Here is a 16,690-nt window from a genome sequence, read left to right as displayed (position 1 = left end):
GTGCATGCACTGCGCGCAGTAGGTGGCAGATTATGGTATCAAATCTGGCTATAACAGAGAGAAGTGAAGCCGGGGAGAGTGAAGCAGATAGAGTGTGAGCAGTGGCAGAAGGAAGTGGAAGAGGGGGGCGGGGGAGTTTAGTTGCAGTCTCATGTGGGAGATGTTAGCACCTGTCACGTCGTAGTCATCACCTGTGCCGCTGTGGCAGCTCGCCTGGTCGTCGTCACAGTCGTCCGACGGAGTGGTGCTTGGAACTACCGTGGTAGGAGGGAGTGTGGGAGCTGTAAAGATGGAGCGGAAGAGAGACAGAAGACCGCATAGATTAGATTTCAAGGTCATATTGGATGAATGCCTTGGTTTGGTTCATATTAAAACATTTTAATAAGCAAACCATCAGTTCCCTTAACAATGTAAATTGTACATTACACTGAGATTAAGAGGGGAAATGCTGCACGGGTTGAATATCTCAAAGGAATGTGACATCGCAAAGAAAAACAAACTGGAACTGTGCTGGAATAAAAGTATTTAGAATTTTCAAAGAAATTAGATGTAAGGAGTGCTAGCGTGAGAAACAAAAACACTCTGAAAATATGTTATTTGGAAGCTCAGCATGTTCTGCCCACAGTAACATATTGTGCTTCAATCTAGGCATGAACTATTAAAATCCCTCTTTTTTATCATGCTACGGAGGTGTGGGTGTATAAATAAAGCTAAAGCCTGGTCCTTAGAGCAGCGGAAACTTTAGAAATGCAGAGACCTGGCTTGGGATTGGCTATATAGGGAGGGCCCTCTTCTGCCTTAGTGGCCTATCATTATGGCCCCGCTACACTTGGATGTGGGCATGGCCCTAGATCCACTCCACGGTCCGCTGCTGCACAGCCGTCCCGCGGTGTGTGTTTACACTGACTGAGTAATAAATGAGGGAGGTGGAAAAAAAAGCGAGGTAAAGACAGATAGGGGAAAACTGCCTGTATGTGTACAATATCTGTGTGTGTGTGTGTGTGTGTGAGCCGATGCCCTCGTTCTCTCCCTCTGCGAGATGAAATATGAGGCAGATCAGCCCTGTCAGATTCAGGGTGGGGAAGGTCAGGGATGGGGTCAATGCTGCGTCAGGGGAGCCTCTCACAGAAATGAGGATTTAGCCCTCCTGCTAAGGCCTGCTACACACACACACACACACACACACACACACACACACACACACACACACACACACACACACACACACACACACACACACACACACACACACACACACACACACACACACACACACACACACACACACACACACACACACACACACACACACACACACACACACACACACACACACACACACACACACACACACACACACACACACACACACACACACAGAAGCACCTGTGTAAGTGCCTGGTTGTGTATCCCTGCCTGTAACCGCATATTTGGCAGGGTGATTGCGGCTGCTCCGTGTGTATATACAAGTATGTGTGTGTTTGGCATTAACACTGAAAACATGCATTATCATCTGACTAAAGCCCCCGGTGGGAGTCCATGAGGCTTACAACGGAATGGGCCTCCCTGAAATCCAATATGTAAATCCACTTAGCTAGCGCGCTGCACACTCTTATATGCTGAGCTGGGCTACATCAGCTTTGAGAGAGACAGATAAAGAGCTGGAGAAAAATAGGGGTAATTTTAAAGATAGTAAAGTGTGTGCGGCCCTTTGAAAGAAGCAAGACATGCAGGGGTTGGGAAGAGTGCAATGCGGGCCTTGTTGCAATAATCCTACCAGGCCAGGTGGGCTTTCATTTGATACCCTCTAGAAGTGGCTAGCTATGGCGGTAACTTTGATGTAACAAGAAGACAAGACAACTGTCCCTTGTAGGGATAAAGAGCAGGGGCTGGACAGCTGTTGGCTCAACACTGGGACCTGCCACTTCTTTAAATAACCCAGACATGAGGCGAAAGCTACTTGTCATTAGCTCTGATGATAGATGGCTAACCTGCGTGTGCGTCAATGTCAGATACTAACACATGTCTGAACAAACGCTCTGAGTCAAGGTAAGGCTGTCATTGTGGGTAGAAAATGAGAATTATGTCAGCACCAGGAGATAACATTCCATTGCCATGGTGAAAGGTGTTTGAAATGTCATCACCATTAAAAAAAAGTGTAATCCTGGCTAGTAATATTACCAACATTAGTTCAAACAACATGACTGCTGGTGGAGAAATAAGCCCCAATGGTAGAAATGGGTAGGAAAAAACATCTCTTATTTGTATCTTTTGCACCAAATCTTTAAGGATATTATAGACAGTCCAAATGGGCCAATCCGTGGAGCTCCTCAGACACACACACACACACACTCTCAGCGGCGAAACTGTGACGCGCTGGGGGGGGGGGGGGGGGTGCTAGTGGAGCAGCCCCCTCAGCACCACCCCCCCTTCCCGCATCCATTCACGATGTCTCGCTGTCTCGCAGATCCCACTCAGCAAGCAGGAAATGAACCCAGCTCAAATGTTTTGTCCGCTCCTCGCAGCAGCGAGCCGCGCAACGTCCCGCCAACACGCCACCCAGACCCCACGCAGCATTCTCATCTGTTTGTCATTACTGGTGTCATTTTCTGGTTGCTAACGCCATTGTAACACATAATCACTGATGTTCCGCTTTAACGGTGGTGGACTCATCAGAACATAGTGGGCGAGCTGACCAATCAGAACACAGTGGGCTCACAGGGAGGGGGGGGCAGGAGCTCCAACAAGCCATGTAGGACAGAGAGTGAATACACATACTATACAGAGATGCTGGATGAGAAACCAACGTGAGTTTGGAAAATTACACAGTATAAATATATTCTAGTATACCTCAACAATGGAATTATGATCAGTAGGAATGGCCATGGCAGGGGACCTTTAATGCAAGTTCTAGTTTACCTTCAATCTCGCAGCCCAGGAGCTCGAGCCGTAGGCCCATGCCAGCAGGAGTGGCCCTCTCCGGGTAAATTCTGATGAAACGAGTCGTCAGGGCCTCCACCGTCCTCAGCTCAGGAGTGTCGTAGTTGCTATTCCCTTCAAATATCTGGCATCGAAAAGAAGAGAAAGGTGGAAGGGATGGAGACAAAGAGAAAAAGAGTGAGTAAAAGAAAATGCTGGGCCTTTGACAGATACAGCTCTTCAAATGCAGATACCCCGAGGCAGACTTATCCCTGCCTCCTGAATACCAGAAGCAGGGCGGCATGTGCTTGGTACGTGGCAAGGAAGAACAGTAGGTGACCAGCTCTGTCTTATCTTGCTGACATCTAAGGCATGGCTTAGGCAAGTGAAGCAAGGGGGGGGGGGGGGGGGGGGGGGGGGGGCGCAGTGGCACAGCATGGCACACAAGTCTGTCAAAGGCACCCCTGGCTCTTTCAACTCTGCCTCAGATATTCTTCAAGAAAAAGGAATAAATGAGGGGAAAAGAGGTGGGATGTGGGATGTGGGAGGTGGGATGCAAAAGTAGAGGAGATAAGGGCGACTGTGGCTGTGAGGGAGTGTGGTCGTCTTTCAACCAGAAGGTTGTGGGTTCGATCCCAGCCCATGCAGTCAACATGTCGATGTATCCTTGGGCAAGATACTTAACCCTGAGTTGCTCCCGATGGCATGGCCAACGGTGTGTGAATGTGTGTCAATGTTAGGTCCTATAGAGTAAGGTACACTGCTCTGTATGAATGGGTGTGAATGGGTGAATGACATGTAGTATGTAAAGCGCTTTGAGGGGTCTTAAAGACTGGATAAAGCGCTATATAAGTACAGTCCATTTACCATTTACCATAAGGGACTGATGGAAGTGGATTAATGTGTGATCACCTGAAAAGAGCCTGGTGCACCTCAGACGCTGGGAACCTCTCAGGCGAGGGGAGAGAGGAGGCTAACTAGGGCAGGGGGGGATATGGATCCTCCTTAGTCCCTTCATAAATCAACCATCAGCCCATCTGGATCAGATTTATGCCCTGTCAGAGATGCTTGTAATTGGGGACGGGCTGTTGCAGGTCTCCTTGGAGGTGCGTGTGGTTGTATATGTGCTCGTCGTTATGGATTCTCTACGTGTTAGCGTGTGTATGCATAGAGGAAAGTGTTGGCGTGCGTCTTCCGTGCGTGCTGTGACGCTGGCAGATACATTTTGGGTCACTTCTCTACGTTGCGGCGTTCTTTCCTCCCTCTCGTCTTCTTTTTTCCTCCACTGTTGCCCCCCACCCCCCTCCCCGGCTCCCTTCACCCCTCCTTCGTCTCTGGAGAGGTTTCACTATCCATTGAAAGGGTTGAACGGTGTGTGTCGGGCGGAATACAAAGCAGGGAAAGAGAGAACTGGGAAAAGGCTGCGAGAGACTTGAGATGCTTATCCTAATGTGATTCAAAGCACTGCTGAAATTGACTCGCAACGACTTCTGTATGACTAACAACTGCCAGGCGCAACGCTCAGAAGAAAATAGACTGAATCGATGAGCGGATGTGGCTGAGATGTTTTTTTTTTTTAGATATGTATTTAAATCATGTCACAATGTTGTGTTTCTGTTTCAAATCAAACTATAACTTGTATCAAACAAAGTAAGCATTAAGTTGTATCAAACAAAGTAAGCATTAAGTGTTCAGCATGATCGTCATAAGACATGCCTAGAAGCACTCTCACCTTTGGCTTGTTGCCACTGCTGTCCAACACCATCCTCCAGTCGGAGCCATTGTTGCTGTGGCCGATGCGGAACCTCTTCATGAAGACTTTGTTCTCGCGGTGCTTCCCTCCCTGGATGATCATCCCTTTCACCAGCTTCTCATCGCCGAGATCCACCTGCAGCCATTCGCTGGTGAAGGGCTGGGGCTGGGGCAGCAGGGTCCACCCCGTCCTGCTGGTCAACAGGCGGGCGTTCTCTGGCACCCAGCTCCGGTCCGTATGGGAGGAGGCAGTGATCTGGCTGTCCGCGATCAAACCTGATACCATGCCCAACATGCCCGAACATGGGTACTCTAAAACACAAAAGCAAAGCGAAAGTTGTTGAGCTTGGCAGAGATGATGTGCAACAAAAGACTTGACCAATAGGCAATACCTAAAGGCCTATTTTCGACATCATTTACCACTCCACAAGTCTTCTTTGGTGAGTTTGAGGTTCAACAGAAATAGTGAAACACCAAGTGAAGAGGACAATTCCCCAAAGTCTTTGTGATGTTGCTGTGATCTCTCCCTCTATTCTCCTTTTCTCTGTCTGCAGATCTCATGCATACTAATACCTCTGCCTGAAGCGCTTGTCTCCAGGCAGCCAATTAAAACCCTCCTCTCGGTTGGTGCTTCCACGTCCTGCATTCTGGGAGTGCTTGTTCTTTTCATCTCCCTTATCCACCCCCTCCTCCCTCTATAGACTCACATATACAAACACATAAAAACACATTCTCCCTCTGTTTTATCTGCTGCTGCACTCATCTACCTTCTGCTCCACAGCTGTCAACATCTGTGCGACTTTTCTTGTCACAGTGTTGTTTCCTGTCCACATTTTCAAAGTTTTCCTTCTGTACTTCTCTGATCTTACCCTAGCCTATTCTCTGTAGGTTTAAGCATCTTTGGATGTGTTTCCCATTCATTTCAAAAAAGGAGGCAGCTGTTTTCGTATTCCTTCTCATCTTTTATCTTGATGCCATACCTCAATATCAAAAGCCGAGCAGGCAAACAACCTGTTGTTACAGCTGGAAAGCATTTGCATCTTTAAACCAGGAATTTTGTTTTGGCAATTTCCACATGTTGTCGCCAACACAGATTTCCAGTGTCATGAAACGTTCATAAATAACAACATGTCTACATGTGACCTTGGACAGATATAATTAAGAAACCTGATAAACACAGCATTCATTCGCAATGTACCATTTGTTTGTGCGTTTCAGCCTCCATACATCCCCATCAAAAACAAACAACAATTAAATGTGCCTTTTCAAGTTTTGACATTTGATCATTTTGACAAAGCAAATTGTTGAATTTTTTGGCACACAATCTATTAATACACCTTAATGTTGCATTCAGTAGTACTAGAACAAACTGTAAAACGTTATAGGTTTTGTGAGTGTAAAAGTGAATTTTGAATCCAAGTAGAATTGGATGAAACTCACAAACTTTATGTAATTGCTAATGTTCTGATACTTGTTTTAGTGGTTAATCTTCCTTTCTGTGTCTTCCTTACAATTTATCCCAAGACACTGAGTCAGGGACCTGACTGCAATAAAATATTTACTATCTGGTTCCCACGGAGGGATAAATCCGGCCATTATTACATCCTTTGGGTCTGTATGAGACAAAGTGTGCACTGTACCACTGAAGGACTCAATAGCCTAGCTGCATCTGGGAAAAAAAGAGTGAAAACTTGGGAGAACAAGGCTTCATTCAGATTGTTCTCTCTGGTTATCCAAAACAGCTCCTACGCAGACCCATGAGACAAATCTCGGGTCCTGCATTCTAGAGCTCAAAGAAGAAACCCCTGGCGATGTGGAGGCCTCTGGATGTTTTTTGTGGGTTTCACTACCTTCTTTCTTTAATCTTTGGCCAACATCTATTTGAAACTGGTCATAGCCTCTGGTTGAGCAGAAAGCGGATTGCCTTTGAAGTGGGAGGATATGAGAGTAAGGTAAATGTGTGTGATTGTGTGTCTGATCTGAGTTTAGACACTTGGGTGAAGTCCCCGGGTCATCTGGAGATCCTAATCGACTTCAGCTGCGATCCCAGAAGCCTCAGAGATGGCAGGCACGCAATGACACACCCTGAGGAACAAACATGTGTGCATGGACTGTAAGTGTGTAGATGGCGATACACGGCGGTGTGGCCAACATTTAGGGTTTGGGTGGAGCATCAGTGGTTCATCAGAGATATTTATACACCAGGGCATATTTACAAACAACAGGGCGGTGGATCTTTTTATTAAGGACTAGATGTTTTTATCGGCAGAGGCACGCGACCATGATGATTTAGTGGAAAACATCTTGCAACATTCTGGGCGCAACTCCTCCTCTAATCAGATGTCTGAATTATGGTCATGATATCTAAAGTTGTGGTTGGGCACTTGGAAAAAATGCAAACTTTCGTATAGCTCCATATATCTCACATTTTGGTGCACTGTATATATTTTTCAGGAAAGGTGGAGGTGTACTCAAAAAGTAAAAAATCTTTCAACAAAAGTTTTCACTAAGTATCATAACTTAAGGTAGAACAGAGTGAGTCACCGAGTTTGTGCAGTTTCTCTCTCCTTCAGCGCTGCCTGCGTGCAGTGGAGCTGGCAGTGACTTCATAGCACCCAGGGGTGCTTACGTCCTTACGGAGGCCCTGTGGTGACTACGGTCCTGTGATGTGTTTACGCTGTACAGCGGTTTGGTTGAGCGCCCGAGACACACGCCCCAGCCGTAACCCTGCTGTACCCACAATGCCCTCGGCTGTCACATGAAACGCCTCACATATGTAATGCATAACTCCATACAAACATAAAAAACGTTCATAAAAGCATGTTCGGCAGGCTACAATTAATCCGGACCCAAACTGTAATCCAAGGATTAATGCTGAACTAACAACACTAATAACATGTTGTTGTTTTTTGTCCTTGTAAAATATACTCCCTATTCTATACAAATCAAACAGCACTAATTAATATTCAATACACATGCTCATAAACCCATAGAGATGCACACAGATGTGCTGAAACCATATGAAAGTCATCCACACACATACGCCACTCATTAAAATAGCACCAACGAGCAAAGAAGCTTTATCTAAATCAAAGCTCTGTAAGCAAAAGACTGGCTGTGGCTAAAGAGGAGGCTGAGAGGGGCCCAGCAGGAGGGAAGGGACCGTATGCATCCCACCCTGCTCCGGCTCTCTCTGCCTGGCAGCTGTTGGCTCCATTCATTATAAATGAGGTACATCTAAACATGGGGTAACATAAATAGGTAATCCTCCTTTGTGTGCCACTCGTCTATTATGCAACAGCTAGCTTTAGCCTTAGAGCAGGACTGTCGCAGAAATAGAGCTGCATCCAACACCTGGCAAAAGTAAGGTGTTTGTGCAACTGGGGCCAGACAAGGGAGTGAAACTCACACCGGAGCATGTGGAGAGGTACAAAATCGAGTCAGTGGACTCATCTGATTATGGCTTTTGAATCTGTTCATTGTAATTAGATCATAAGCAGTATAAGGCATTGCTGTGTTGAAGTCTGGGAAAACACATAAAAACGTACATTAATCTAATTTTCATGCATAAGAAAGCAATTTCTTGTCATTTTAAATCAATAGGACCATTGTGAACCAAACAACGCACTATTAATGACATACTTTGACATTTTGTTGTCTTGTTGATATTAAAACTGAACAAAAGGATATTGCTATTTTTTTTTTTTTCGTAGAGCCAGTATGCATTTAAGGGAGTATGTTTCCATGTTTGTGGTTGTGTGTGTATTTGTGAATGTGTGTATGCAGATCAGCAGGGATCTCAGTTTCACCAACCTGATATCTTACACCCATACACCTCGAAGCGCAGTGCGATGCCTGTTTCCCAGGTAACGGGACGGACCCGCAGGAAGCGCGTCAGCGTGGGTTTGGGCAGCATTGTCTTGGTAACGTCTGTTGGGTTGGTGTTGCCTTGGAAAACCTGTGATAATGGCGGAAGGAGAGAAAATTGTTGACATGTTGAGTTGAGATGCTGGGTGGAAGTTCATCTGAGACCTTGGCTGCGATGAATAAAGAAACGGAGAATGAAGGCAGAAAGATATTGCTTTTTTAATTAAATGTAGTTGTATTTAAATTGACAATCTTTACAATTTTGCTATGCTGTGTTTATGCATACGTGACACACATGTAAGACAGACGAAACTGATTCACCAATCACCCCTGAAATTGACCTCCTGCGCCATATGTAGCAAAAACAGGTTGTGGCATGTGGCTGTGAAACCTGAGGCTGTGTGTATAACACTGACAAGACCAGATTGGCTCAAGATGCCCTTTTTCTGTCCTTCAGTTCCACATTTGGTGGACGTTTTACTGCAGTGTCTTGTTTAAAGGTCAGAGATGCCACTGTTCTCCCCTGGGGTCTGATGACAGTTTACTAGCACCATACGAAGAGGCCGGCCACCCAGTAAAACAACTCCCCGAAGTCTGTCACAGTGCATTCTGCGTAATTGAATCACACCACTGACCATATGACCTCCTGACCTCCCTCAACGGAGTAGCTATGGGGCAAAGGGGAGTCCAGCTGAGAGGAGCAGGATGGACAGGCGGAGAGAAAGGAAGCAGTTCCGCTAATCTAGGATGGACTAAAACAGCACCATGGCTGATCCATTAGTCCATACAGCCTTCCTACAGGTCTGCAACTCAGTCCCTGAGCGATACCTGTCACTAAGGGACTGCAACAAAGTCATCCACTCTCCTAAATGTCACGATGACTCTCCTCTGCGCTCGCTAACTGTATAAAGTGGCTTTCTCCGGCGCTGGGATGCCAAACTGCAGGCTCAGCATGTAGCTAAATGGTGCCCCTCCGCACAAAAGCACTTTAGAGTCCGGAAAAACACAGGCCTGGCTTACCACGGCACCTTTAAGCCACCACTTTACAGAAGGGACTGTGTACTCTGGAGAGACCATAAAATAATCAAGCCCGGGGCCATGTGTACTGAGAGACACAAACACGCTTGTTTGGATGTTCTGTCGCTGTTGAGAACTTTTATTGTTCCACTTGCGGCTTCGCTGTCTTTCAATCCAAAATTCCTTGTAGTATTTACACATCACACACATGTCTCCATGACCCTTCGTACACCCACAACGGAGGGTTGTTTGCCTCCAGATGGAGAAAACCTGTTCCGATCAGCAATCGATGGTTACAGCCTGTGGCTCTCCGGTCAGGCATGCCATCCCTCCCTCGTTCCCTCTTCTTTTCCCTCTCAACCAGCTGCTCAAACATGACAGCCTCTCCTCTTTCCCTCTATCCATTTAACTCTTGTTTGTCAAGTCTTTTGTCATCCCTGCTTCTTTAACGACAAGTTGACGGGTGCCTGACATGAAACAGAGGCTACATTCCTTACATAATCCTCCCTATGGCTACTGCAGTTCTGCATTAGTCAGTGCTGGAAATACTATCCACTTACGTAGACGGTGGTGGATATATTACCAAACAGTGGAAAGTGTATAATTGCATGTTGGGAGACAGAGACTCAAGTACATATAGCCGGGTATTCCCCCTTTTGATGAGCCTAAAGGCAACTCAAAATAGAGCACCACAATTCAAGACAGCAGGCTACTTAACCAAGATAGGATATTTCAAGTGGCATAAATGTGAAGCGGTGGCTTTATGATGGTGGCAGAAGCATAAATAATCGTTATAACTAGTCCGCTGTCATGTAGAGCTAGGGGTTGCGACCGTATTTAGAAAAGTTTTTACGAGCTTTACTTTTGCCCATCATTTCACTTTCTTTATTCATTACTTGATGATAAACGGTAATAAAGTATCTTACCTTTTGTTTGGAGCCTTCCTTCAAAGTGATCCAGTCCTCTCCATTGGAGCTGACGTCCACTTTGTAGGATTTGACAAAGTAAATTTTGTGCGTCTCCTGGGAAACGGCGCCCTGTGTACCTATGGCCGAGACGAACCGCAAGAACCCAAGGTCCACCTGTGGAGGGTGAAGAAAGAAGGACACGTAAGAAACACTGCTGAACATTTTCCAAAGGGCAAGACAAGACAAGATTTTCTCTTTAAGTGAGGAGAATGTTAAATGGGGGCCTATTATGCTTTTCTCCCACACATTACCCCCCAGGCTGAAACGCCTCGATTGTATTCCTTTGTTTACTTCCAAAACATAGTGACATCATTATGTTACATGTGCGCTTCTATTGGCTAGTGCTCCAACACATTGTCCGTGATTATAAACATAATAGGGCCCCTTTAACTGGAGCACGTTCAGCTGGAATATAGACCCTAAATCATTTTAATAAAAAAGGGCTTTTAATGCATCGTGTGTATTAATAATGTAGTGACACGTAAGATATTTAAAAATAAAACCCCACAATTAAAATCACCTCTGGCCATACTCTGTTACCTGGAATTCAATAAACAGCAATGAAATGATATTCACATTAATGAAAGAGCCACAGGATGACGACTTAATTTCCTGAGATGGGAGACAAATGCTTATTGGATAAAAGTGAATGTTGAATAGAGCGAGGTCTGCTGCAATCACATTATCAAAATTGGCCAGGAGGAAAGAGAGATACAGATTGAATATCAAACGCTGTGCCTTCAAAATATGCAGGGCTTTATAAAGTAATCATGAACGGCTGTGCATTACTGGACGGCTATTGTACTCTCACAGGGAGAAAGCCAGAGGCGTTCGGGTCAGAGAGGCACGTGAGCCTGTGTCTGTTCTGTAGATTCACGTATATATTTGAATGTGTGTGTATGCTCATGCTGGGCAGAGAAAGTCACTGGTTTGCATCAGACCTGTGTCTGTCTGCCAACCATGAGCATCACTGCTAGTGAAGAGAGAAAACATGCACACACGGTCCTCTATATGTCACTCTGGCTTCTGTTACTCTGTTAAGAATAGCCTTTTGATGATGTTAACGTTTCCTAACTTTACTGAGACTTACAGGCAGCCCGGAGGGGAGGTCAGCCTTCCTTAGTTCTCGGACACGCAAGGAATTTTTCAGCCACCAGTGATAACAAATGCTCTCCTTATGACCTCTGTGGTGTCTACTTAACCCCACCGTACAACCCCTTCATCCATAACGGAGGAGAAGGAGAGTAGTGTGAAACTGAAAGGCTTTAAAAAAAGATTGCTAACTCTTCAGTCTTGAAGCAGCACGCTTATTTTTTAACAAGCATGAACAGCGTCTCTGACAGGACGAGCTGACGTTAATGAGGAGTAATGGTGGTTCGTGCAGCCGCCGTCTTGAAACGTGGAATCGAGGCAGGAAGCAGCGTTGGAGCAGGTTTTTCCAGACCAGGATGAGAGAGACCCTTTGATGTTGGCGTGAGATGGAATGGTGACCAGAGTCTTGAGTAGATTACTGAGGAGATATTGGCTGTGTGCATGTGCAAGGGTGTGTAAGAATGAACGAGAAAACCAAAGCCAGGGCGATCGGCGTTGAAAAGTCTCCATAGAACTCTGGCATGCTAAAAAACCATACGTCTAGAGCCAGCTAGCATTGTCTGCCAACCTTATATACAGTATGAACCACACTTAATGACTCGACGCTAAAGAGCAGGAACGGAACATCTGCATGCCACAGAGCGCTGGTCATTCGTGCGCCTCAAATTCACTTCCACGAGTAAAAAATACATAAACAGATGGGAGTAATAAATGAGGTTCCACCATGCTATTCTCTCGCTCGCTCCTGGCTACTCGTAGGATTTGGATGGTTGGAGACTAACAAAAAAAACAGTCACATACAGAGACGGAATACTTTTGTTCCTGTCTGCTGGCTCAAGGGGCTTATACAGTAAGTCCCAGATTTATTTTGGGTCCACAAATAGAGACAAAATCAAATCCCATCAGCTTCAGACGGTTCTCATTTAATAACGCAGGAGCTAAATTCCTCTCCGCGGCCATATGTGCCAGCTCTGGATGAGGAAAGCATAGCGGATGGCAGCGAGGCCTGTGCCGGTGTTTATTAGCCCAGGCAGGTTTCTATAACATCTGTTTTCAAATGGCCAGCCTGACTCATTTACAATCTGGACCAATGGCCATGTGGCTTACTGAAAAGGCTCGCATAAAGAAAAGGTCTAATAGGAGGACTTGGCCTTGGGATTTTGCTCTGAAAAAGATCTCATTAGGAGTAATGGAGAAGAAGAGCCTCTGGGAATGAAATGAGTGGCGGGGCTAATTGGGAACACTCATTGGTGTTCAAACTCAAACAATTTCAGAACCTGAGCGTGCTGAAAAATGGGTTTGAAGAGGGTTGGAGTGATGTATGACTTTAATCAACATTCAGGGCCAGCTGGAAAGTTTTTTTTTGGTAAGTTTATGTACTTATTTAAAAGGGCATACATTGAATACAGTGAATTGGCTAGTTTTAACGAGTTTAAACACTTTGTGGTTTAATAATTTGAGGGTTCCAAGAACAGTAAAGATTCCTAAGCAAAAAAAAAAAGAAATCCTACTTTTCTGAAGATTTTTGGCACCAACGATCAGATTTAATGATAATGAATATGTGCATAGATCAAAGTTGAATCAGATAAACTGTGACGAAAAGAGAGATGAACTTTAAAGAGAGGAAAGGAGAAGGTTGCGAGAGGATACAAGCCGCTGACTGATGCAGCGCACACACTAGATCAATTTCACAGCAAGCGGGCTGATATCAGGGCCCGGGTAATGAGCAAAGCGTGATTTATTAATGGCTGCTTGTTAGCAGCGGAACAACGAGGCCAACATGTGCTAACACAAGTGTCAGGGACAGGAGCCTGGATGTAAAGCAAAGTCCATCCCACACCGCAGAGACTACAGTGAAAACAAACCTAATGATAATGATTACTTGTGGGACTCCTTTTAGCCCAGAGCCACAGACAGCCCTACCTGACCTCTATGCATAAACCAAGAACTAACATTTAGAAATGGCAAGCGGTGCACAGCGGATCTCAGGCAAATATATCACTCTCGGATCATAAACTATTTGTCATCGAGCCTTGAGAGGCTGAATCTTGCTTAATGGGTGATGTAATCACTGAGAGGAAAGGTGTGAATTATGACTCCTAATCTAGCATCTATGGGGATGTGCTGCATTTTGAGACTTTGCTGATCCAACAGAAGAAAGCCTGTGTCTCCATGTTATTGTTTCTCCTATGAGAGTGAGTGTTTGGACTGAAGCCCACCTTATAGACAGATGACACCATGCATTCTGGGCATGCTGGTGCACTTATATCCGGAGGGCCACACACACGCACACACATTCTGAGCCATAAACATGCCAGGCAGGGTAAGAAATCACCCAGACTTCTCAGAATCTTTCCATAAAGCGACGACAGGCTGATATGTGGGCAGGGATTCTATGTGTCCTTGTCTCAAAGAGGTTTCTGCTGCTCCAGAATAGTCCAAAATATGTTTGACTCCTGTGTATGTTTTGGGTGTTCTCTACCTTCCTGTTGTGAGGCAAAGCGATGACTCAAACCTCACAACACTCATCGTACACAGCTCCAGTGGTTTCAGACACTAATGAAACCAGAGAGGCAGAAAAAGAATTAGTCGTGCACGGTCTTGTAACATCAGCCGTTTAAAGTCATACAATTAGATCAACATACTGAAATCCACATAATTGAAGCGTATTTATGTGTATAAGTGTGGGAATGACTCAACGCCAGAGAGACAGTTACGTGTTTACATGTTTGTACAAGTTGGAAGAGATCATTTTACAATTATCTCCCAACAGTTGTGGCAGTCGTGGGCGTGATCATTAGGCCTATCCGTTACTGTGTATTGTGTCTCTGCGGCATGACTCAGATCTGCAGCCAGCGAGTCCACATGACATTTATTTGAGGCTAAAGCCTAGTCATTGTTGTGTGGGTGCAGTGTGGAGACATGTGGTTTATAGGGTTGGGGAAGAAACAGCAAAGGCTCAAAAGCTTTATCTCTCACTGCTTGATTGGCTTATAATTGAGTTGCCAAGAAGTTGTATGCAGCAATCCGTACTCTGGGTGAAGTTTACCAAATACTTTCTTTTAAATCCATTTTTCTGCTTCCCCCAACACAGGGGAGGGGGGGGGGGGGGGGCTAGCTTCCCATCTGTGTGTGTGTGGGCTGCTGACTGAATAACCGAGGCCTCTAGGGAATGAGTTTATTCGTTTTCCCACTCCTAAAACAACAAAAAGAGAAATGCCGAGAGTGAAGAAGAAGGAAGAGCTCCTAAAGTTAAAGAGCAGACATAGACAGCGGCCTGAAAAAACATCTGGACATTCTTTATGGATCTCAAAGGATCCTATAGTTAGAAGAAAGATGGCCTGGAATCATCAAGTACAAGCAGAGCCTCGAGTCACCTGTGTTTATAGGTTGTACAAGGCCTGATTATATTGTTTTTAGTTTGGTATGAGGATAAGGAAATATGTTCTAACACCCAGATGCAGTATTCTAAACTAACCACCAGCAATCGTTTCACTTGTTTTACCTGCAGTCCTAAAATAGCTCTATTACCTGGAAGTGTAATTCATTCTCCTTTTGTGAAAATGGTATTACTCAAATGCTGCAGGACCTATGAGCTCCACTCACGACCTCCCATTTATCACAATATTCACCTGACATGATCACAGTTTATTTTTAGCCCCCGACACCTCTTTCGTGGCATTCAATTATGCATGTGTTCCCATGCGCCGATCATCTGTGTTCCAGACAAAGAGGGATGTGTAGGGCGTTAAACTGTTGTGAAATAAAAGGATTGTTGTGTGTGAAGTGCGCTCGTGTATAGGCTGTTGTACGATGAGGGTGATTAAACAGCTTTTAGAAGGAAGTCTTTAACAGGGTGGTTTTCATGGTTTCCTTTCCTCTGAATCATTTTTAAGACTCACTCCAGGGTCATTTCTCACCCTTGCAACACACACATGACAGTGCTCTGAGTCACCGTTATGAAACTAAGAAACAGTGATAAGGAAGGAAAGGAGGGCGACCTAAAGGTATGTCATGTCTGGAAGCCGCATGATGATCCTTCCCCGGCCAGGATACACAGCTGCATATGACCGTTCAGTGATGACTCCATAGCTCTAAGGCTTTATTGTCTATAGTGCCGACACTGAAAATGACACTGATTACGGCTAAACTCTTCTCAGGGTACAAATGCAGCAGTTTTGTTTCATTACATCATGCCATCGCTCATGCTTCGATTTCTAGTCCTACTTTTGGGCTGCTTCACTCGAGTGTGTGTCTCTATCCTCTCATTGATTTTCCAATTGAGAGCGAGGCATGGGAGCATGGAGGCACAGACGGCGTCCATTGTTTCCATTTGTACGACGTGGTGATGATCTCACCGGCAGCCGCATGCCAGCCTACGCTACTCAGCTCTTGCTAGACTTCCTCAACTGAGAAGCTGCTGTTAATTACAAGTCCATATTCTAATTACTCATCACTCGGCGCGGCAGTAAGCCCTGGAACGGGGACAGAAGTGAAGAGAGAGACAATCTCAACGAAGGGGGCATTTCTGCAACTCATTGACCTGGGGTAATTGGAAGCACATTCGGATGAATAGAAAAGCAGGATATGGCGCCGGTTTAGAGTCTGACGTTGCACTCGAGGCAGTGGAAAAGAAAAACGCCACTGTGGCCGAGGCCGTGTTTTCATGGAGGAAGTGTGTGATTAGTGGTTGGTCAGGCAGTGGAACTCAACCTGTTATCTTTGCTAAGTGGCTCTTGTTTCACCGTTGTTTGCCTTATGGAATTACACTGTCCCCCCTAAATGTTTTAAAGTCCAATGTAAATACATATGTTTCTATTTACCATATGCAGAAGATAAAGGACCATATTGTGCAAACAAACATCGACATGTTTTCTCATGTTAGTGCTCTAATCTATCAGACAAGCAACATGAAAGCATTCCTCAAATGACACAAGTAAAGGGAACATCTCTTCTTATCGTTCAACAATAGAATCCATCATAGTCAGTCTGATACATACATAAATAACAAAGAGGTAATTAAGGGATAATGCATCCTGGCAAGAAGATTAAAGATAATGGCAGGAGGCTTTGCA

The 16,690-nt window shown here is 45.2% G+C and overlaps 1 protein-coding gene across 3 annotated transcripts in view; it reads right to left on the bottom strand.

The window, feature by feature from the left end:
• Window positions 1-16,690, bottom strand: part of nrp1a (neuropilin 1a) — a 185,233-nt gene that overhangs the window by 5,068 nt on the left and 163,475 nt on the right. For 2 of the 3 annotated variants that reach the window (XM_079662070.1, XM_079662069.1), the window contains 5 exons: window positions 10,482-10,637; window positions 8,485-8,629; window positions 4,652-4,983; window positions 2,920-3,064; window positions 171-281 (listed from right to left, as the gene is read on the bottom strand). In XM_079662070.1, the coding sequence (XP_079518196.1) occupies window positions 171-281; window positions 2,920-3,064; window positions 4,652-4,983; window positions 8,485-8,629; window positions 10,482-10,637 (889 nt within the window). The remainder of the gene's footprint in view (window positions 1-170; window positions 282-2,919; window positions 3,065-4,651; window positions 4,984-8,484; window positions 8,630-10,481; window positions 10,638-16,690) is intronic. The other variant, XM_079662071.1, reaches the window with a different exon arrangement.

This window comes from Notothenia rossii (assembly GCF_949606895.1).
Source record: "Notothenia rossii genome assembly, chromosome: 12".
NCBI classification, from domain to species: domain Eukaryota; kingdom Metazoa; phylum Chordata; class Actinopteri; order Perciformes; family Nototheniidae; genus Notothenia; species Notothenia rossii.
This window is presented reverse-complemented; position numbering and strand designations above follow the sequence as displayed.